The sequence below is a fragment of the Macrobrachium nipponense genome, chromosome 15 (assembly GCF_015104395.2).
Source record: "Macrobrachium nipponense isolate FS-2020 chromosome 15, ASM1510439v2, whole genome shotgun sequence".
Classification (NCBI taxonomy): Eukaryota; Metazoa; Arthropoda; class Malacostraca; order Decapoda; family Palaemonidae; genus Macrobrachium; species Macrobrachium nipponense.
The window spans coordinates 22,536,629-22,559,950 of NC_087208.1; the positions used below are offsets into that span (position 1 = coordinate 22,536,629).

Sequence of the window (23,322 nt, forward strand, 5' to 3'; positions counted from 1 at the left end):
TTAATTTTTTTTTATTATCCTACATCTTTCTTAGGTACTTCCTTATTCCAAGCTTATGTGGCCATTTCTCTGGTACTATTTCACGTAGCGACACGGGCTGAGCCCAGAAAAGAGATTTTGACGAAGGAAAAATCTATTTCTGGGCAAAGGCCTGTGTCGCCCAGTGAAATCCCCCCCTTCTGTTATATCCCCCCCCTTGGCCCAAGCTTGGGTGCTATCTCCAGGAATGCCGTCAGAGGCGCTAGCCGTAACGGTAGCGAGGAGTGGGCCTTAGGTCGGCTCCTCTATATTGTTGAGGGATATTGAAGAAGGATGAATCTAAATGGCTAAGGACCTCTAGTAGTGGTTTCACTCGCCCCAGAAACCATACAGACACCTTTAAATAAGGTGAGCGAGCCAGAATATTCTGGGAATTCCATTTTAGCTTTTTTCTCTGGTATTTTAGCAATATTATACCTTAGAAATGTGTGCTAAAGGGACATTTCACTGGGCGACACGGGCCTTTGCCCAGAAATAGATTTTTCCTTCATCAAAATCCCTTTTTTAGAGACCATGCCAAACTTACATGAAAATTCTCCTTATTGTAATCCAGCTTAAGACTTTGAATGCTACCACAGCAAGACGTACAACCCACAAAGACAGAGAGCCCTCTCCTACCAAACCAAACACCAGATTGGTCTCTCCTGTTCTGCCTGCTCTGTTTTGTTTAAATTTCCTCCCCATGCTGCTGCCATCTTGTCTTCTATGACTTCACATCCTGTGATGTCATAACACAGCTTCAATACATTAAGACATTTTCTAAAATCAAACACGTTTCCCATACAATGAACGAAGCCCACATTTCATCGATACAGAAAATAAAAACAAAATAACACTGACTAAACTGATATTTAATCACACTTATCTCTTCCTTCCCCTCCAACCTCTTCCTAACCTGATTCCCTCTAATCTTTATTCTGAAATCTTTACCCTCTACATGACTTCTAATATTTTTCCATGAAATTCCTGCTTTAGTTACTATTACGTAAGCTATTTGATCTTTTTCTTTATCCGTCTCACCTTATTCTATTGTTTCTCTTATTGCTGCAATATCTACTTTTCATCTCTTACTGCCTACCCCAGTACAGTGTTCCCCCCGTATTCGCGTTCTCCGGATTCGCGGACTCACACATTCGCGGATTTTTCTTTGGAATCTATCTAGAAATTATTCGCGGACGGACTCGCCCATTCGCGGAATTTTCCGACTAAAATAATCACTAATTAGTGTATTTTGAAGTTTATTTTCATGACTAAATACATTTTTATGATACAAAAATGATTTACTAATTTTCAAATATTAATTTTGATTAATACTGTACAAGTAAGTTTAATAAGTTTAAATGATATCACATAATAAAAATAATAATTATCTCTCTCTCTCTCTCTCTCTCTCTCTCTCTCTCTCTCTCTCTCTCTCTCTCTACTACAAAGATGTATGTTTTTTTTGTATGATAAATAAATGATTTACTATTTTCAAATATTAATATTAATTTATACAGCAATAATATCAATTCATTAAAGAAAATACCATAGTGAATTAGTAAGATTTTAGCTTATAAATTTTAAAAATTATGGAAGAACGAAGGAAATCCCAGTCAGATTCTTTCTCTAACTCAAGGTACTAAAACTCAGATATACGTATCAAGTTAAGTGACCGGAGGGGGAAGGAGCTGATTTGTGGCTGCCATCACGTGTGCATGAAAATTTCCACCCCCACCACCCTCTCTCTCCTCTCTCTCTCTCTCTCTCTCTCTCTCTCTCTCTCTCTCTCTCTCTCTTTTACTGAGATGAGAGATTTTTATGGTACATATATGCGTAATATGTTTATTAATATTTTCAAATAATAATAATAATAATAACTGTAATTATAAAAATCATATGTGAAAGTATTTTACAAATACTACGATAATCTCTCTCTCTCTCTCTCTCTCTCTCTCTCTCTCTCTCTCTCTCTTAAAGCGATGTATGTTTTTTGGATGATGATTTACTAATTTTCAAATATCAATATTAATGTAAACATCAATAATATAAATTCATTAAAGAAAATATTAAAGTGAATTAGCAAGATTTTAGTTTATAAATAAAAAGAATTATGTAAGAAGAATGAAAGAAAATGCTCTTTACCCCGCATCTCTCTCTTTGAACTCCAGTAGCAAACCGAGTTGGCTGGGGTCCAACAACTGTGCTGCCATATCTCAGGATAATGTAAACTCTCTCTCTCTCTCTCTTTTACTGAGATGAGAGAATTTCTATGGTACATGTGTATGTTTATTAATATTTTTGCATAATAATAATAATAGTAATATAACTATATTCAAAATTCACATGTGATAGTATTTTAAAGAAGTACAATAATCTATCCACTTCACTGTTTTAAATAAGGACAACCCTCTCTCTCTCTCTCTCTCTCTCTCTCTCTCTCTCTCTCTCTCTCTCTCTCTCTCTCTCTCTCTCTCTCTCTCTCTCTCTGCTATTGGCTTTTTATATATTTCTAATGGTAAAAGGTTTAAGATTACTTTAAAATGATATTAATAATACCAATTCAATGGTATATTTGATGTAGGATAATACTTTAAGTAGACATTTGGTATTTGTGATTTCACATTTCCATTGTTCCCTTGTAAAAAGAAAATGGATGTCTTAAATAGTAACAGTATGAAAGAAAACGTGCATGACTGAATACTTATGGGGGACTGAATTATTTTCACATACGTAACTAAGTCATTCAGTACGTACATAGTATGTATTTATGTATAAACATAAAATGTAAGATTTACTTTAAAATAGTATTAATAATATTTCAAAGATTAATATGAACCATAATAGGATATTTTATGTATATTTGATGAAGGATGGTCTTTAAGGGATACTTTGGTGTTTGCATGTTTAGGATGGGAGTTTATGAGCATTTTTAGAGGGAGGTTCCAAACATTCGCGGATTTTAACTATTCGCGGGGGGGTCTGGTACACATCCCCCGCGAATAGGGGGGACCACTGTACTGAGTTTTATTGAAGTGATTAGTGTCTTACTATCAGTATTAACTAATGCTTCTAATTTTCTCCCTCCTACTATCTCTTCCTACAAATGTTTGAAATATATCAATATATGGCCTCCCCCACACTCAAAGTTTCTGCTTCAATGGTGGATTTTGCAACTCCAGGATTTTCTAGACTTCCACCATATGAGACTGCTCCTCTTACCATCAGTCAAGGGTATAACTTAACCCAATTGAGTATGGCCATCTATATTCCCAAATGAAGCATCTGCATAGAACATGCATAGAACATTATGCTCTTAGTTATTCTCACAATTTTAATAAGCTTCTTCGTATCTTGAGTTGTTCCTTCTTTAAAAGCTTTACTTAATTCACTAATATCGTAGATATATCTGGCATGGTATATGTAGCGATACCCAATTCAACTGTCCTACCACCGATCTATACTTTATTACTCCTTTTGTCTTAACACTCTTATTACATGTAAATCTTCTAGCTTCTGGTTCTCTTATAGAATTTATATACTGCCACTGATTAAGTCAAAATCTATTTTCCTTATGCTTTACTGTTACTCCCATATACTAAAAACTTTTACTTTCTTGTTCTCCTACTTGCAATTCCCTTTCAATTTCCCAATGGTTTCCTTTAAAAATCCTGCAGTTCCTCCGTAGCAAAAATCATCTTCATGTATACATAAAATACCATTGAATTTATTGTCTTTTTTCCAAAAGAATATATTAGTTTCTAGTCTACCTCTCTTGCCTTTAAGCTCCTCCATTACCTTTACCACCTTAAAATACCATCTGTTTGTTGCATCCTTGAACCCATAGACAGTTTTCTTTCCATAATCCACTCCAACCATCTTCACTGGGTGGTTAAGTATAGTAGTACGTACTTCTCTTTGTATTTCATCACCTTGTAAATATGCAGTTTTTACATCTCATGTATAACAATTCCAGTCTTTCAATTTTATTATTGTCAAACAAAGTTTTAAAATTTCAGCATTGCATGTAGGAGCATCTTTTTCCCATTCAGCCATTTCTTCTTCAAAACCTTTAGCTACTAATCTTGCTTTACATATCCTTTTCCCCCCCTTTTACCTTTTCAATTACTACTATCCATCTTGTAGATATGGCTTTTTTTGTCCATCATTTACCTCCTCATATATGTACCTTGTCTTTTCTCCAGCTTTGTAGTTCTTTTTCTTTAGCTTCAATTATGCTTCTGTTTTCAAATCCTATCAACACTTTTTCATCTTCAATTTTTCTACATAACTATAATCTCTTAAGTTAACCCATCCCTTGTCACCTGTCTCTTGAGTCTTGTACGTTGTACGAATCAGCCCAAGATTTGCTTGATCTTTTTCCTCCAGTTCTTAGTATAGTCCATTCTTCTACTTATCTTGTATCATTGTTTATAGTTCTAACTCTATTTCCATGTTTGAATTTGGCTATCTCTTCTATTAACTCACTTTCCCATTCATCTTCCATTGTTTTGGCTACCATATCTCTTTCTATAGCCTCTTCTGTATTGGCATTCCTTCTCCAGCTCATTATTATCTTTCCTTCCGATCTATTCCCTTCCTTTGGGTCATAGGATCTATTTTTCACAATATGTGATCTATCTTTATTCATACGCGAACAAACTTTCGGTCTTAACAATAGGATAATTTCTAGTGCCTAGCTGGATCGGGTTAAAAAGCGAATCTTTTGATATCTGGCAACGCATGCATAGATCAAATGAAAAGAGGTCAAGGACCACGCACCTACTTCACTGCGTCAGTCTTTTCTTTAACTGTCTGGGTGAGAGTCATGGTTGACCTCTCTCGTCCTTTACCCGATTCATTGCCTGTTTTGTTTGTGATTATTGTGTGTGTGTGTGGCTGATATTATGGCTTCTGCTCCTTCTCGGCCTTGGAATTCCAGGTTTTCCATGTTCTCGTTTTTTGGCTTTGGCAGCGACCGATCCCCACATCACATGTAGCAGGTGCCGTTCTCTTTTTTTTTTATACTATAACAAATCCTTGCATGGAATGCCGGACATGGCCTAAAGGGCAGTGGAAGTCGTTTTATAGCAAGAGAGAGCATTGGAGGGTTTCGACTCTTCCTTCATGGGAAGGTTTTTCGCCTCTTCCCGATGCTTCATCTCCTGCAGTATTCACCCCCCTTAGTAGCTTTGTGCCTGTCTCCTTCCTTTTCTTCCACTGATTCGTTGCTGGAATATCGGGAGGCCCCCAGGCTGATTTTTGTAATGTCACCCATTCTTCTTCGGGAGTTAATTTGATTCCTTGGAAGGGGAAGGCTTTTCCATCATTCTCATTTATTCCAGAGTCAGAGCCGTCCAAGATGGCGGCGATTTGAAAGACGCTCAGGCTAGGCGGTCCCCTGTCCTTGGAGGGGTTGCTAGCGCACTCAGCCATCTTGTATTGCTCCGCCAGTGGCTGTTGCCGCTTCTTCGAGTCGGAGGGAAGCCGTGGCATCAGTCCCGTTGATGACTTCATGGGATCAGTCATTGTGTATTCCTCCGCCAGTAGCGTCTACTTCCCTTTCAAACCAAGGGGAAGCCGTGACATCATCATCACTTGTGACATCACTTCCATCGAACACTTCCATCGAAGACGTCACTCCCTGTTGTCTCTTCTGTACTGCCTCTCTCAGCCGTGACATCATCTCTGCCACCCAGTTCGCTGCATCTCCCTTCCATGCCATCAGAGCCTTCTCTTGCAGATCAGTCTGAGGTTGCATGCTAGGCAGTGCATAAGAGGTTGGACTCTGTTTTGGATGATAAGTAGGCTGCCTTGTTGGTTGGGAGGAATGGAAGGAAACGTGTTGCATCGTCCCCGCCTCCTGAGAAGAGATCGCTTAAGAAACCAGTGCTGTCTTCCTCTCCCTCTTCCCCGTCTACGCCACGTCGGCATATCAAGTGTTGGAAGGCTAAGGACTTGGCTCTTTCTTCGCCTACGAGGGAGGAACAATGCGGACATGTTCTCGAGAGTGTTGGTGTTTCAGAGAGTATTAGAGTATCTTCCCTTGTGCAATCTGCAGTGGCTGCTTCGTTGCAACCTCCCCTGTCTGTGCACATGATACAAATGCTCCTACTTCTCCAGGGCCTATTCGTCGCTGTAAGGATCTCAAGACACCTATCAAGAGGTTGAAGGTGGTGAGTGTGGAGTTGGTGCAGCAGTGTTTGCCTGCCCCTCTCCCTGGTGCTTCCAACTCACGTTTGTACGTCTGCCATGCCCGTGACCATTCACGGACATGTTAATGAGTCATCTATTGGAGGAGTGTGTAGTGATGTTCCTAGTGTTGTAGTGGGTTCGTCTCGGGAGCCGGTGCGTGGACCCAGCCCAGACAGGTTAGTTGGTATTTCGGGCTATTTGGCTGCTGATCCTTCCGTTAATTTTATTGGGGAAGGTGCCTTAGAGAAGCCTACACATTCTTCTCGTCATCGGTCTCCATTGCTGGAGCAGGGGGAGGGAGACACGCACGAGTTTTTATCTTCCTTTTCAGAAGTTGTCGATCTCATTCGTGGGTTCAACAATTTGGAAAGTAGGACTCGGGCTTGGTCGTCTTACACTCCTTTTTGCTTGGAAGCCTTGGTGGGAGCTACACAGGATCCCAAATCATCTCTTCAGCTTCCCTTGTCGGGGCACGTCCAGTCGGTCTTGCATAAGGTTAACGCCTCTGTTTCGGACCGGGATGGTTCGCTTCACTCAAGGGGCTCTGCCAAGCTACTACCCTCGCTTCTCATGAGACATAGGAAGTACTATGCTACGAACTCTGCATTTTTTATGTCACGCCATCTTAACACAGATGTCATTCACCTGAAGCCGGGATTGACGTTAGAGCAGGTGAGGTTGATGGCTCCGTCCTTGTCTCCACAAGATGCCTCAGCGTTGGAATCTACAGGTCTGTGGTCATTGCCAAGATAGCTTCTGACAGGTCCCCAGAAGGGTTGGTGAGTGCATCCTTGCTTGCCAGTCTGTTGCAGTCCGGAGGCAAGGCGTTTTCATATATGGCTCACCTCAGTGTTAATTTATGGGCTAACCTTCTTCTGATTAGAAGAGACGTGACTTTATCTAGGATGGAGAGATCAGTTGACACAGAGTCCTTGCTGGCATTGAGGAACGGAGATCTGTTGGAGACCCAATTTTTTTGTTTCCTTGGACCGAGCTCGAAAAAGCGATAGACCGGCACCGGGCTGACACCAAAGACAGACTGGTGCACCAGGCCGTGTCAAAAAGATCGTTGCCTGGTTGGCCGTCGAGGAGTTTGATTTTGGCAGGGCCTTCCCGTTGGGCTCAGCCTAGGTCAGAGGACCAATGTCCCTTTCGCTCTCGTTCCTTTAAACCAAGAGGGGGCCCGAGGGGCAGAGGTAAAGGGGGCCATTGGTAGGTTAGGCGCCTCTCCCTCTCCTGCGCCATGGGTGGGGGGTTGCCTGGCAGGCCATTGGGCCAAGTGGCAGAGTTATGGGGCAGAGAAGTGGGTGGTAGATGTCCTTCGGGTGGGGTACCTACTGCCATTTGACTTGTTTCCTCCTCTGTTAGACAAGCCGCAACTCATGAAGACATATCCTCCAGATTCTCTGAAGTTCTTGGCTCTATGGGAGGAAGTGCAGAAGATGCTGGACAAGGATACGATAGAGGAAGTGGTGTGTCTGTCTCTGGGGTTTTACAGTCACATCATCTTGGTGCCCAAGACGTCGGGAGGATGGAGACCTGTGATCGACTTATCCACCTTGAATCACTTCATCAGGAAGACATGGTTCAAGATGGAGACCCCACGTTTGGTGTTGCCAGCCGTGAGGGAATGCAACTTCATGCTGTTGATAAACTTAAGGGACGGATACTTCCAAATCCCTATTCATCCGATGTCCAGGAAGTTCCTTGACTTCTCTCTTGGGGACAAGGTCTTCTAGTTCAAGGTTCTATGCTTCGGGCTGACAACAGCCCCTCAAGTGTTTACAAGGGTCTTCTCTCTCGTGTCAAGTTGGGCCCATGCTCAAGGGATCCATTTGCTGAGGTACCTCGATGATTGTTTGGTCTTGGCAGTTTCCAGGGAAAAGCTGCTGCAAGACAGGGATCATCTACTTTGGTTCTGTCTGGAACTGGGCATCGTAGTCAACCAGGAAAAGTCAAACCTCCTACCCAGTCAAAGGATTCTCTACCTGGGCATGGTCATCGATACGACAATGGCAAAAGTTTTCCCTTCGTATCAGAGATTGGAGAAGTTGCGGGTGGTGGTGCGATTTCCTGTCTGAATCACATCAGTCAGCTCATCAGTAGCAGGTTCTTCTGGGAATGTTTTCTTCCATGGAGAAGCTGGTCCCTCATGGGCATCTTCATCTTTGGTCTCTGCAATGGAGACTGGGAGAATTCTGGCCTCCGGCGGGGGACTCACCCCTGTTAAAGGTTCCTTTGTCTCTGGAAGTGAGAAAAGGCCTTCATTGGTGGTTGGACAACCGGAATCTTTTGAAGGGTGTCCCTCTGCGTTCTCTTCCACCGGACTTCCTTTTGTTCGCAGATGCCTCCCTCGCAGGTTGGGGGGGCTCATTTAGGTGGCTTGGAGTTGAAAGCAGCCTTCCTGGGTCTGAAGGAGTTTCGGGAGAAGGTAGGTCATTCTGTTGTTCTCATGCCAGACAACACCACGGTGGTAGCCTATGTGAACAAATAGGGAGGCCTCCTTGGCAAGGAGGAATTGAGAGTAGTACAAACCTGGTGTATTGTTTGCTATTGGACAAAGTTTCTCTTTGGTCCCCTATACAACGATTCTCCCATATATCATTGTACGTCACTCAGGGTCTTAGTGGTTAGATATCAATTTATCTAGCTTCTGAATGGGCTCCAGTCCCTCTCCAGAAGTCATTTCTTCTGGAAGCTGGACTGGTGGGTAGGCTCCCATTCGGATTAGGATGTCTTGTAGCTCCCTCCAAGTATGAGGCTATCCTATTGTTAAGACCAAAGGTTTGTTCACGTATGAACACATGACAAATTTTCAAAGACAATTTGTATTTTTCATAGCTACAAACCTGAGGTCTTAACATTATACCGCCCGCCTCTAGCCACCCCTCTGTGTGTTAAGACATCCTGATTTGGGAAAGACTGATGCAGTGGTGTAGGTGCATGGTCCTTGACCACTCTTCACCCAATCTACTCGTGTTGCCAGATATCACAAGATTCCTTGCTTTCATATGCTTTTTAACCTGATCCAGCTAGGCGCTAGAAATTTTCCTATTGTTAAGACCTCAGGCTTGTAGCTATGAAAAATACAAATTGTCCTAGAAAATTTGTCATATTTTAGATATTTTTTCTGATTCTTGTGATAATATCATGTATTCTATAAGACCCCATGTTTAACCACTACTTTTTTCCCTGATACTCCCACTACCTGAGCAGATCCTCTCCATTCATTTTCATTTCTCTCTTATAGAATACATCATCTCCCATTACTGCTTCTCCAAATTTATGTTCTCTGATGTTTTTATTTAAAGCAATTTGTTTTATTACAAGAAACACTTCTCTGGCCTTATGCATTGCATTCAGTGCAGTATTCAGTACTATAGTACTCTCTTCCATACCTTTCTCTCTGCTTACAGGACTTCAATTCTCATCTCCCATTAAATTAAGCAAAGAAGGGTTTTTTCCAAATACTAATTGATTAGGAGAGAAATCTCCATTATTTATTAAGCAGTTCCTAGCACTCACTATCCATCTTAACGCTATGTAACCAATCCACATCCTCATCCTCTGTCATCTTTCTTAAACTGTCTTTACTTATTCCTACTATCTTTTCACATAATCCATTGCTCCATGGATATTCCAGTGCTGTGACCAATACTTTAATATTCCATCTTTCTGCCATCCTCCTCACTTTTTCAGTTTGAAATTCTCCCCTATTATCTGACAATATTTTGGAAGGCACTCCAAATATAACAAACTGCCTATCAAAGAGTCCCTTTATTTTAATTTCTGGTTTCTTATTTTTTTATCCAAAAAGCCTTACAATACCTCATTGTCATAACTACCATTACCAAGAACTTTCCCATTTATATCTCTCCCACATCCATTGCTACAACTTTATTAAATGTTTTACTCCAAGAAAATCCTACTAGCTGTTTCTTTTGTATGCTTTACATACCTCACAAATGGCAATCAAGTCTATTAGTAACTTTTGTATTTCCTCTTTTTCTTTCTCTCTCAAACCATCATTCCACTGTGCTTCTTCTTTTAGCTTCCATATTTTATCTCCACTTCCTTGAACAAACTTGATGTAACTTCATCATTGCACCTTTAATTTCCCTCAGACCCTCTTTGTCTTCTCTGAACTTTACCTTCATTTCCCCTAATATGTCTATTATAACAAAGTTTTCTTTCAAATTCATTCTCCTCAACTCTTCCTGACTCAAACCCACAACAATGCGTGCAAGTCACAATGCCCCACAAACTGTCGATTACAAAATTGCATCAACCTCTTCCCAAGACTCTTCCTCTATTTTACTAACTTTTCCTATACACCTAAACTTTTTCTTCTTCTTGCCCAGTTTCTGTTTTCTTCTAATTTTTTTCTTGTTTCTGTTTGCTTCCTATTTCGAAGATTCTGAGCACAATCCATAGCCCAATGCCATTCTGATTTGCATATTGCACATTGTTACTTTCTCTTCATTATTTATAGGATTTCTTCCACCCCTGATATCTCTGGTTTTCCTTCTCTCCCAGAATTTACATTGCCTCCTGACCTCCACCATTCCTGTTCTTCTTTGTTCTGCAATCCCTCAAATATTCTTTTCATTATGTGTGACACTGTTTTATATTCCAACTTTCCTTGACCACAAGCTGCTAATACCATTTGTTTTTTTGTTTTCTGTGAGATTTGCTTGTTCCAATACATGAAAACCCATAGCTTCTCCTTCAAGCATTCTTTTCCCTATCGCTCTGTTACACTGATTCTGCCTTTTCATATGTAATTTGAAAAATCTCTCATCTTTTCATTATATGCTCTTCCTATTTTAAAATAGTTTTTCATTTTACTGTAATTCTACATTAGCGTATCTTTTAGATAAACTTCATCTAGTTTGGATAGGATTATCTTTGAACCCTCTTTACCCGTAAGTTCATCTCTGTCTGTTCCTTCTGTCACTTCTGAGGCTTTCCCTTTTAAGCTCATTCTTATCTCTATCCCCAGATATTTCACTTCTCCACACACCACAAACCAATCTTCAACTTGTCCTCTCCATCTTATCTTCCATTGTTCACTCTCGGATCCTTCCATCTTTAAGCCACAGCGTTCTGCTACCAGTTTGAATGTTTGCCTAGCTTAATCGTTCCTATACTCAACAATCATGCAATCTACCCACCTGTTCACGTTCCTCGGTCTCAGATTAATCGATCTTAAAACTTCAAACAACACCTCAACAAGACTTACAACTCACAGTATAAGACAGAGAGCTCTCTTATACCAAACCAAACACCAAATCAGTCTCTCCTGTTCTGCCTGCTCTGTTTTGTTTACTATTTCACCCCACAACACCACTATTTTGTCTTCTATGACATCACAGCACAACTTAAATACATTAAGACATTTTCTAAAACAAACATGTTTCCCATACATTGAACAACGCCCACATTTCACCAGTACAGAAAATAAAAATAAGGTAACACTGACTAAACTGACATATAATACTAAAAGCATTATTGCTGTTATTTACTGTACTTAGCAAGCATCTGAACTGAGTGTTTGATGCATTGCCATTTATCCCCAGCTTTGCTATCTGCATTTACTTTTCTTTTCCAGCCTAGATATCCAGCTTCTGTAACTTGTGCTCCAGTTTTCACTTCCAATTCCATGTTAGTTGAGGAAGTTAGATGGATTAGCAGTTATGATGTTTTCATTTCACAGAGTAACCATAATTTTGCAAAAATTTGTTTTAGGTATGGTCTCATATGCTTGATAAGTTGGGAGGAGAGTCTGCATTGGCTAGTGTCAATCGCATGTCCAAGGCAGGTTTGCTAAACCCTGGACCAGAAAATGATGCCCTCCCTGCAAAACTGGGTGATCGGCTAAAGCATGAAGACCTAACAAAAGGAAGTATAACACCAACTCAAGTTCTCATGGCCCTTCATGCTTATGAGCACCCAACCAGGTTTGTTCATATGTTTTGGACACTTCTTTTTAAGAATTAGTAAGGAAGTCATTATAATTGGGATGAAATATTCTAAAGCAGAAGCAGAAACTTACGGCCATATGCTATTCTGTTGGGCAAGAATGTTGACCTGTTATTGCGATTACTTTAATCTTAAATATTGAATATAACTGTTTATGGTGGAGAGAATTTTATGTCAAAGTACAGTATATGATAAAATTTTGCTTTACATTATTTTTTTTCATGTTTTCAGGTATGTAGGGGAGGGAGGTGCAAGAAGGGCAGGCAAATCCCCTCGACTAGCTGCTAAAGTTCAAGTTCGGAGGCCTGGTAAAGTGAATCCATTAGTTATCGATGCACTCCATTCACTTATTGCTTCAAGTGCAAAGGTCAGTTTGACCAGGATTATAATACTAACTCCCTTTAGGAGCATGATATATGAAGCCACTTTCAGCCTTTTACTTTACATTGCATCCAGTCCTTATTTCTTTCTTCAGTCATGCTGTCCAACACCTCTAATTGTAATGAGGCAACTGTTGGGTTTCTCTCAGTTCTACTTTATTTTCTGGATCTGTTATCTTGTGGGCCAACCACTTCAATCTCCTCTTTTTCCCTGTCTTGCGTGATTATGTGCTAAATAGCTGAAAGTATTCCAGTGCTTGGCTTAACAGCTGTATTTCATATATGATCAGTCATGATGTATGAAGTATGTGAAAATTTGATTTTTAAATTATTCCCAAAGAGCTTTGGAAAATATGAAACTAGAGTAGAGTTTAAAAATGTTAAATTCTAGAGGAGAGTTTTGAAATGTTGAATTCTAAGTGTCTTTGGTTAATCATTCTGAGGGAAATATAAACTCTCTTGTGGCAAGTATTTGCTATGTGCTTGGTTTGATCTTTGATCAAATACATGAAAGTTTTGAATGATATGGGTTAGTGTGAGGTTTATTGATGATATGTTATTTGGGGATTTTCCTGCATTTTTTGTTTTGTGTATGTCTGTCTGTGTGTGTCAAGGGAGTGTATGTCTGTCTGTGTGTGTCAAGGGAGGGAGGGAGTGGGGAGGGAGGAAGAGTGTAGGCTATTGTGTGTTAGGATTTTATGTGGCAGTCCCCTAGGTTTTCACCACCCTATCCTTCTATCTTCATTGTCCTCTCTTGAATCAGATGATAAAAGATCAGTTAACATGAGTAATATATAGACACTGCTATGACTTTGATCAACTCTGTAGTTTAAAGATATGCAGGTTATTTGCTATTAAATTTTTGTAACTTGATCAGATTAGGATGGTTAATTGATTCCTTTTTTCACAGAGTATTCAAATGACATCACGCAAACTGGCTGTTTGCATTGATGTGCGTGCATCTGTGGGCACTTCACATGTACACACAGGCAACCCTGAAGGAAAAGGAGAAGTAAGTAAACTATATCTAAACTCACCTTAATTATCGGTTAATATTTTAAAATTATTTTTGAATTTTTTAGATGTGTTGCCATTCATGGACTTTTTTAGACATTTATTTGCCAAGTACTGTACTACTTTATTTTTTGGTGTGTCAAGTAAAATACATTATTAGATTTACATACTTTATATTGCTGAGCTTTATTGATTTATTTCTATGAGTTCTGTTTGATTTTTACTTAGTTTGTGTTCACATAGACTAAGGTAGGATTTTGTGGTAGCCTAGTGTGGGCCCAGCAATTTTACTATATTTGATGTGCTCTCTGCAGGAGGAGGGAGACACGCAAGAGTTTTTGTCCTCCTTTACCGAAGTTGTCGATCTCATTCGTGGGTTCAACAATTTGGGGAATATGACTCAGGCTTGGTCGTCTTTCACTCCTTCCTGCTTGAAGGCTTTGCTGGGGACTACGCAAGATCCCAAGTTGTCGTTTCAACTTCCTTTATTGGGGCATGTCCAGTCGGTCTTGCATAAGGTAAATGCCTCTGTGTCAGATCGGGACGGGTCTCTTCGCTCAAGGTGTTCTTCCAAGTTGCTTCACCCTCCACTCATGAGGCTTAGGAAATACTATGCTACAAACTCTGCCGAATTAATGTCTCGTCATCTTAACCCAGACGTCATTCGTCTGAAGCCAGGGTTGACTTTGGAGCAGGTGAGGTTGGTGGCGCTGTCCTTCTCTCCAGAGGATGCCTCAGCTTTGGAGTCTACGGTAGCCTCCATGTTACAGACGGTTTCTTGGTTGAACTTCTGGTCGACGGTCATTGCCAAGATTGCGTCTGACAGGTCCCCAGAGAGGGTTGGTGAGTGCTTCTTCTCTTGCCAGTTTGTTGCAGTCTGGGGGCAAGGTATTCTCATATCTCACACATCTGAGCATCAGTTTGTGGGCTAATCTTCTCCTGATCAGAAGAGATGTGGCTTTGTCCAGGATAGAAAGATTGGTTGACCTTGAGTTCTTGGTGTTGAGGAATGAGGACCTTTTAGAATCTCGGTTTCTGTTCCCTCGGACTGAGCTGGAGGACGTGATAGACTGATGCCGGGCTGACACAATGGACATGGTAGTGCACCAGGCTGTGTTAAAGCCAGAGTCTCGTTCTCGGAGACGTTTGGCTCCTCTTCCTCCCCCTGCCCAGCAGCAGTCACAGAGATCGTTGCCTGGTAGGCCACCTAGGAGTTCGGTTTTGGCAGGGCCTTCCCGTTTGTCCCAGTCTAAGTCAGAGGACCAGCGTCCCTTTCGCTCCCACTCTTTCAAGTTGAGAAGGGGTCTCAAGGGCAGAAGTAAGGGGGGTTCGTAGATAGGTTAGGCACCTCTCCCTCTCCATTGCCACAGGTGGGGGGTGCCTGGCAGGCCAGTGGGCCAAGTGGCAGAGTTATGAGGCAGAGAAGTGGGTAGTAGATGTCTTTTGGGTGGGGTATCTACTGCCATTCAACTTCTCTATCCCGCTCTCTGATAAGCCTCTGCTCAGGCGGGTGTATCCCCCAGATTCTCCGAAGTTCTTGGCTCTCCGAAAGGAAGTGCAGAAGATGCTTGACAAGGATACGATAGAGGAAGTGGTGTCTCCATCTCCGGGATTTTACGGTCACATCTTGGTGCCCAAGGCGTTGGGAGGATGGAGACCCTGCGATCAGTGTTGGCAGCTGTGAGGGGAAGCGACTTCATGCTGTCGATAGATATGAAGTATGCACATTTCCAGATCCCTATTCATTCGTCGTCCAGAAAGTTCTTTCGTTTTTTTCTCAGAGACAAGGTCTTCGAGTTCAAAGTCCTGAGCTTCAGGCTGACCACAGCCCCTCAGGTGTTCACAAGGGTCTTCTCTCTTGTCTGTAGTTGGGCCCATGCTCAGGGGATCCGTTTGCTGAGGTACCTCAACGATTGGTTGGTCTTGGCAGGTTCCAGGGAGAAGCTGCTGCAGGACAGAGATCATCTGCTTCGGTTTTGTTTGCAACTAGGCATCGTGGTAAACCAAAAGAAGTCAAACCTTGTACCCAGTCAAAGGATTCTCTATCTGGGCATGGTCATTGATACGGCAGTTTCAAGAGATTTCCTGTCAGATCAGAGGTTGGAGAAGTTGCAGGTGGTAGCGAGCGACTTCCTATCACAACCACATTAGTCAGCTCATCAGTGGTAGGTTCTGGGAATTTTTTCTCCTCTGGAGAAGCTGGTCCCTCATGGGTGACTTCATCTTTGGTCTCTGCAATTGAGACTGAGGGAATTCTGGTCTTTGGCGGGGAATTGCCCCTAATAAGGGTTCCTCTGTCTCTGGTCTCTGGAAGTGAGAGAAGACCTTTGTTGGTGGTTTGATTACCAAAATCTCTTTAAGGGTGTTCTTCTGCATTCTCTTCCCCCAGACTTCCTTCTGTTGTCAGACGCCTCCTTTGCAGGTTGGAATGCTCAATTAGGCGGCCTCATTACTTCGGGCATTTGGAGTTTGGAGGACAAACAGCATCATATCAATGTCTTGGAGTTGTAGGCAGCCTTCCGGGGTCTGAAGGAGTTTCAGGAGAAAGTAGAGGGTAATTCTGTTGTTCTCATGTCGGACAACACCACGGTGGTCGCCTATGTGAACAAGCAGGGAGGCTTGGTTTCACGTCAACTTCACGCCTTGACCTTCGAGGTTCACCAGTGGGTGGTCAGTGATTCGGTAGAGCTCTCAGCCAGGTATATCCCAGGCAAAAAGAATGTGGTTGAAGACAAACTCAGTCGTCAGGATCAGATCCTAGGCATAGAATGGTCTCTTCATCAGGTAGTGGCAGACAAGCTCTTCCAGGTTTGGGGGAGACCCATGCTGGACCTTTTTGTGACCCGGTTCAACAGGAAACTTGAGATATTCTGTTTGGTGGTCCCAGATCCTCTCGTGTTGGCGGAGGACGCTTTCCAGCATCCATGGGACAGCCTAGAGATGCATGCCTTCCCTCCGTTTTGTTTGATCCTTCAAGTCCTTAACAGGTTGATGAGTTCACAGAGTCTCAGGATGACATTGGTAGCCCCTCTGTGGCCGCAGGCAGAATGGTTTCCAGATCTGCTGTCTTTGTTGTCGGAGGCACCGAGGGAGATTCCCCCTTGGCAGCATCTCCTGTGTCAGCCACACGTAGAAAGGTTCCACCAGTCAGTTGAATCCCTGTCTTCACGGTTGGAGGCTATCAAGTATCTCCTCTGAGCAATAGGCTTTTCTCAGAGGACAGCAGGGTATATGTCCAGCAGACTCAGAAAGTCGACCTCTGCAGTTTACCAAGGCAAATGGGTGATTTACTGTGATTGGTGTCGTAAACTGAGTTTTTCTCTACTCACAACCTCTATTCAGCGCATAACGGACTTTTTGACCTTCCTCAGAAATGAGAAAGGTTTGTCTGTTTCCACTATTAAAGGCTACAAGCCGGCTCTAAGTTTAGTGTTATGTCTTAGAGGTGTCGATATCTCATCCTGGGAACTTTCCTTGTTAGTTAAGGCGTTTCAGCAGTTGTGTTCTTCTAGAGAGCTCAAGCCCCCGACATGGGATATTTCCTTGGTCTTGAGAAGTTTAACTAAAACTCTTTATGAGCCTTTGCATCATTCGTCAGACAGGAACTTGACACTCAAAACTGTTTTCCTCCTGGCCTTGGCATCTTCAAAGAGAGTGGGGGAGCTGCACGGTCTGAGCTATGATGTGAAGCACACCAGGGGTTGGGGGTCAGTGCTAATTTGTCTCAGAATTCATGGTTAGTACCCAGAATCCCTCTGTGCATGATGATAGGTCCGCTTCCTTTTCCATTCCATCACTGGATGACTTTGTGGGCAGTGATTCTCAAGAGCTTCTGCTGTCATGTCAGGGCTCTGTGTTGCTACCTTAAAAGGGCACGACACCTTAGGCCTGGTTGTCGTAGGCTTTTTGTTAGCTTGGGGCGTACGAAGAAAGAGGTATCCAAGAATACAATCTCTTTTTGGATACGGGAAGCCATCAGACAGGCTTATTTGGCTCTTGATGATTCTACTGCCACGTCTGTGCAGGCTAGAGCACATGACGTTAAGGGTATTGGTCCCTCTCTGGCTTTCAAGAAGAATTTGGCTGTTCATAGAGTGCTGAGTGCTGGTACTTGGTTATGCCAGTCCATGTTCACCTCTTTCTATCTTAAAGATGTTGCTTACAGATCTATGGACACATTTTCCCTGTGTCCTGTGGTGGCTGCCCAACAGGTTGTGTAACTCATCGTTGCCCTTAACAGCGCACATTTGTATCTTACCTAAGATGATTGTATGGATGAGAGAGTGAGTGAGTTGGCTGGTCTCTTTCTATCTTTTGTACCTTTCCTTCTTCCTTCAGGCGGGTTGAAGAATAGACACGTCATTCGCTGGACTGGTCTGATAACAGTGAGTATGGTGGTCATACTGATAGTTTTGTTGCTTCATATGCAATTAACCAGCCCTCTGTTTGGTAGCATATGTTCCGCTCCTTAGCAGGGGGAAGTAAGGAGTGGTAACAAACCCTAGTGTGTTGGTTTATTATTGGACAGTCAAAGTTTCTCTTTAGTTCCCCATGCAGTGATTTGTCCCATATACCATTGTACGTAACTTAGTGGCTGAGTTGTTGGATATCACTGTATCTAGCTTCTCTTGGACATCAGTCCCTCTCCAGTGGATATTTCTTCTGGAGTTGGACTTGTGGGTAGGCCTGGAGCTGGTATAGGATGTCTGCACCTCCCTCCAAGCATAAGTCTATCCTATTGTTAAGACTGAAGGTTTGTTCGTGTATGAACAATTGACATATTTTCTAAGACAATTTGTATTTTTCATGGCTATAAACCTGAGGTCTTAATGTTGTACTGCCCACCTCTAGCCGCCATCTCTGTCATCTTAAAGACATCCTGGATTGGGAAAGACTGAACACAGTAGCGTGGGTGCGTGGTCCTTGACCAGTTTTCACCCGATATATGCACAGGTTGCCAGATCTCGCAAGATTCCTTGCTTTTCATCTGCGATTTAACCGGATCCAGCCAGGCGCTAGAAAATTATCATATTGTTAAGACCTCAGGTTTGTAGCCATGAAAAATACAAATTGTCTTAGAAAATTTTTCATACTTTTGCTGTAGCAATAAAATAAGATACACAATTAAATTCTCAATATATATTTGGGGAAATGTAACCTTCAGAGGGATGAAATCCCTCTGAAGGTTACATTTGCCTGAATGTATATTGAAAATTTAATTGTGTATCTTATTTTATTGCTACAACAAAAGTATGGAGATTGGGATTGATGAAAGTTCAAGATGAATGACGTAATTAAATTATTTAGTTGTATATTAACCCTCTTACGCCGAAGCCCTAAAAATCAAAACCTCTTCTGTATGCCGGCGCCGGTTTGGAGTGAGCGCGGAAGCGGAAAAAATAATTTTTTCAAAAAATCACAGCGCGCTTAGTTTTAAAGATTAAGAGTTCATTTTTGGCTCATTTTTTGTCATTGCCTGAAGTTTAGTATGAAATCATCAGAAATGAAAAATAATATCATTATCATATGTAAATAATGCGAGATATGGTAGCGAAAAAAATTAAATTCATAGATAATTGTATTCAAATCACGCTGTGCAAAAAACGGTCAAAGCTAACGAGTTATTTTTTTTTTTTCGTTGTATTTTACACAAAATTTCAATCATTTTGATATATAATACATAGTAAAACAATAAAAGCAACACCGGAAAAATATTATCACAAAATGATGTACAAATTCGTAACGCGCGGACCTAAAAAAATGTTATTTTCAAAAATTCACCGTAATTCTAAATATTGTTCTAGAGACTTCCAATTTGTTTCAAAATTAAGACAAATGATTTAATATTACGATACTGTAAGAGTTTTAGATTAGAATTGCAGATTTCGACCATTTCGGACGAGTTAAATTTGACCGAATGCCGAAATTTTTATATATATATTTTTTTATATGCACATATTTCGGAGATGGAAAAAGCTACATCCTTCACTTATTTTTTATTGTATTCATGAATTTGCGCACATTTTGATATATGAAACTCTATAAAACAGCTAATATGAAAAGGAGCAAATATTAGGATAATGCGATGTACGTATTTCTGAGACTTGCGGCCGCGAATCGGCGCGCGGAGTGAAGGTAAATATATTTTTCAAAAATTCACCATAAATCACAATATTGTTCTAGAGACTTCAAATTTGTTTCAAAATGAAGAAAAATGACGGAATATTACTGGCCGTAAGAGTTTTAGCTTACAATTGCGTTTTTCAACTATTTCGCTAGAGTCAAATTTGACCGAACATGATTTTTTTTCTATTTATCGTGATTTGTATGCAAATATTTCGAAAAAAGAGAAAAACTACAACCTTCAATCATTTTTGGTTGTATTCTACATGAAATTGCGCACATTTTCATATATAAAACTTTATGTAACAGCTAATTTTAAATGGTGCAAACATTTCGACAATCGCACAAAAAAAAATTCTGATTTTTTCGGAAGAGTTACCGTGCGGACGTAAGGAAAATGTTTTTTTTTTTTTTACATAAATTCACCATAAATCGAAATATTGTGCTTGAAACTTCCAAGTCATTGCAAAATGAAGGTAAATGATTGAATATTACTAGAATATAAGAGTTTTAGCTTAAAATTGCGTTTTTCGACCATTTCGGTAGAGTCAAAGTTGAACGAAAGTTGAAATTTTTACACATTTATATGAAAATATTTCGAAACTGATAAAAGCTTCAACCATGGGTTGTTTTTTGTTGTTGTATTGTGCATGAAATTGCGCACATTTCCATATATAAAACTTTTTGTAACAGCAAATTTAAAAGGGTGCAAACATTAGGACAATAGCACGAAAAAATTTATCGGAAGAGTTATCACACGAACGTAAGGAAAAAGTTTTTTCATAAATTCACCATAAATTTAATATTGTGCTAGAGACGTCCAATTTGTTGTAAAATGAAGGCAAATGATTGAATATTACTATGATATAAGAATTTTAGCTTACAATTGCGTTTCTCGACCATTTCGGTAGGGTCAAAGTTGACCGAAGGTTGAAATTTTTGCACTTATCGTTATTTATATGAAAATATTTCAAAACTGATAAAAGCTACAATCATGAGTAGTTTTTTGTTGTATTGTACATGAAATTGCGCACATTTTCATATATAATACTTCATGTAAAGGATAATTTAAAATGGTGCAAAAATTATGTCAAAGTGACGAAATAATTTCCGAGATGTGTCACTGATACTTTTTAGTCCGATAAGAAAGAAATTCGCGCCTGCGCACCTGCGTAGCAATTGTAAACAAAACAACGCCTTGATCCGTGAACTCCCAGCATCCCCCAAGGCGCGTGATTCAAAAGTTTTCGGCTGGTAGGCCTATAAGTATTTTTCCGCGAATTTTTAAAAAAACTTTTTTGAGCCGACGTATGATACGTCCAATCGGCATACGGGAGACATTTTGACTCAACGTTTAATACGTCCAATCGGCGTAAGAGGGTTAATTATTTCTGTTGAGCAGTTACAAATTGAAAATTATGTTGCCACATTACTATGACCATTAAAATGGTCATAGTAATGTTAAATAAATGTTTATTTGTAATAAAGTGTAGTTGTTCATTTATGAAGTACAGGCAGTCCCTGCTTACTGGCAGCATTGATTAACAGCGTTTCAGTGTTCAGCTGCTTGGCTAATGACTTGTTAACCAGATTTACGGTGCTGGTAAGCAGTTTATCAGCATCAGTTAAGAAAAAACAATCAGTGGAAAGAAGAAGATATGCAAATGCACATGGTGTAAGAAAAAAAGCTTTAATTTTTATGTACCTTCCAAGGGAAGTTGAAAGTAAATATTGACAACCCTGTGCATGCCCTCTTTTCCAAGACACTCATAAATTTGACCAAGTTATACATGTTTTTTCTAATAATTTCTTTTATTTTATTATGTAAAATTATAATTACAGCTCACACAATATCATAACAGGTAAGAACTAGAATCTGTAAGAAATTCTGAGTACTGTATATACTCGTGCTATGTGCAATCTCGCGTATCATGCGACCCCCAAACTCTCATCCCCCTAAAATTATTTTATCATGTATCTCGTGTTTCATGCGAGTTCCTATTTTGAGAGCATCAGTTCATGTGGTTGGTGGTTCCACATGCTAACGGTTGACCTGAGTCATTTGGGTGTGTGCTGCTACTCAAATTATTTTGTTCGAAATCCCAACAACTGACCGTAGAAAATCTCGAGATTACCAAGATTAACAAAAAAAAAACCCAAGATAATAAAGATCAGCCAAGCCTTAAGATTCCTAAATAATTCTCTCTCTCTCTCTCTCTCTCTCTCTGTCTTCTCTCTCCCCCTCTCTCTCCTCTCTCTCTCTCTCTCTTCTCTCTCTCTCTCTCAGGAAAATATGCTGCTAATTTGGGTCTCTTTAACCAATTGGTATTAACACATATGCACAGTGTGTGTGTTCATACTATTTTAAAAATGTGTATTACAGTGGGTCATCCCTTAGTTGCCGTAGGTTTTTCCTTGGACTGCTTTTCAGTCTATATTGCTGATATGAATCGCAGCATTGCAGGTTTGTCTGTGTCGCTCATATGATGTTTATCGGTAGGCTGTGCCTCGGCTGCTGTGCGATAACCACCAATATACATGAAAAGACCCACATTATGATATAAACTGACAACAAAAGTAATAAAACTATTCTCACCTTATATATTACTGGCATATCTTCATAATAATACAGCCCAAGAAGAGTCTACTTGAGACTCAGTGGTCTGGAAAAACTAAGCCCTATTAATAATAATAATTCATAATAATAACCTATTCAAGGTATGTGTATGACATTTATCAGTAGGCCAAGCCTGGTCGTAGCGTGACAACCACAAACATACATGAACAGATTCGCATTATGATAATAAGTGATAATGAAGATATGCTGTAGTTTTTTTTTTTATTAATCTGGCCTTATGCCAGCACAGGCACTTGCTCATAGAGCAGCCCATAAATATGAAGGTAATAAAACCATTCTCATCTTATATATTATTGTCATATCTTCATTATAAATAGCCTATTCAAGGAAAAATTCCACATCACTGAAATCAACTTATAACTCTGAGTGGCCAGCAACAAAATGTAAACGTGTGGATTTATGTCAACGCCTACAAGGGTATACGGTTTGTTCACAGCAACCTTTGTTCTGTAAATTTTTAGAAATTTTAATAGCATAGTAGTGTAATTAAAGTTGCAATAACATTTAGGATAACATATTAAATTTTAATTCAAACTTTATTATTATTATACAGTCATACTAACAATAATTGTCATAGAGTACAGGCAGCCTGCACTTAGGGGCACAATCACTTAGCATCAAATCGGTTTTACGGTGGTTGTTAAAAATATTAATTAAAAAAGAAGGTATTTTTACTTCACAATTTTCGGTTAACAGCGCTGCATGCGCCGTTATGTCTAACTAGCACATACATTTGTAGAAATACTGTTCAGACCATAGTAAATGTTATGCAAATGATACTAACAATTTTTATTGAAATTTATTACATAGGTATTAGGGTAAACTATATGCCCATGACGCTGTTCTATGCCGCCGCATGCCGCTCTTCCGAAAATATAGAGTTAAAAAAGTGCAAATGTAGCGATCGATATGTCGATTTATAAATGTTCATGCTTTTCTGCTTAAAATGTGTATGAAAATGTATTACTTATA

At 40.3% G+C, this 23,322-nt stretch overlaps 1 protein-coding gene across 3 annotated transcripts in view; it reads left to right on the forward strand.

The window, feature by feature from the left end:
* Positions 1 to 23,322, forward strand: part of LOC135227028 (RNA-binding protein Ro60-like) — a 196,130-nt gene that overhangs the window by 65,848 nt on the left and 106,960 nt on the right. For all 3 annotated transcript variants that reach the window (XR_010317333.1, XM_064266813.1, XM_064266814.1), the window contains exons 8-10: positions 11,962 to 12,173; positions 12,427 to 12,562; positions 13,486 to 13,587. Coding sequence is in view for 2 of the 3 variants with exons in the window: in XM_064266813.1 (XP_064122883.1) it covers positions 11,962 to 12,173; positions 12,427 to 12,562; positions 13,486 to 13,587 (450 nt within the window). In the remaining variant the exon portion in view is untranslated. The remainder of the gene's footprint in view (positions 1 to 11,961; positions 12,174 to 12,426; positions 12,563 to 13,485; positions 13,588 to 23,322) is intronic.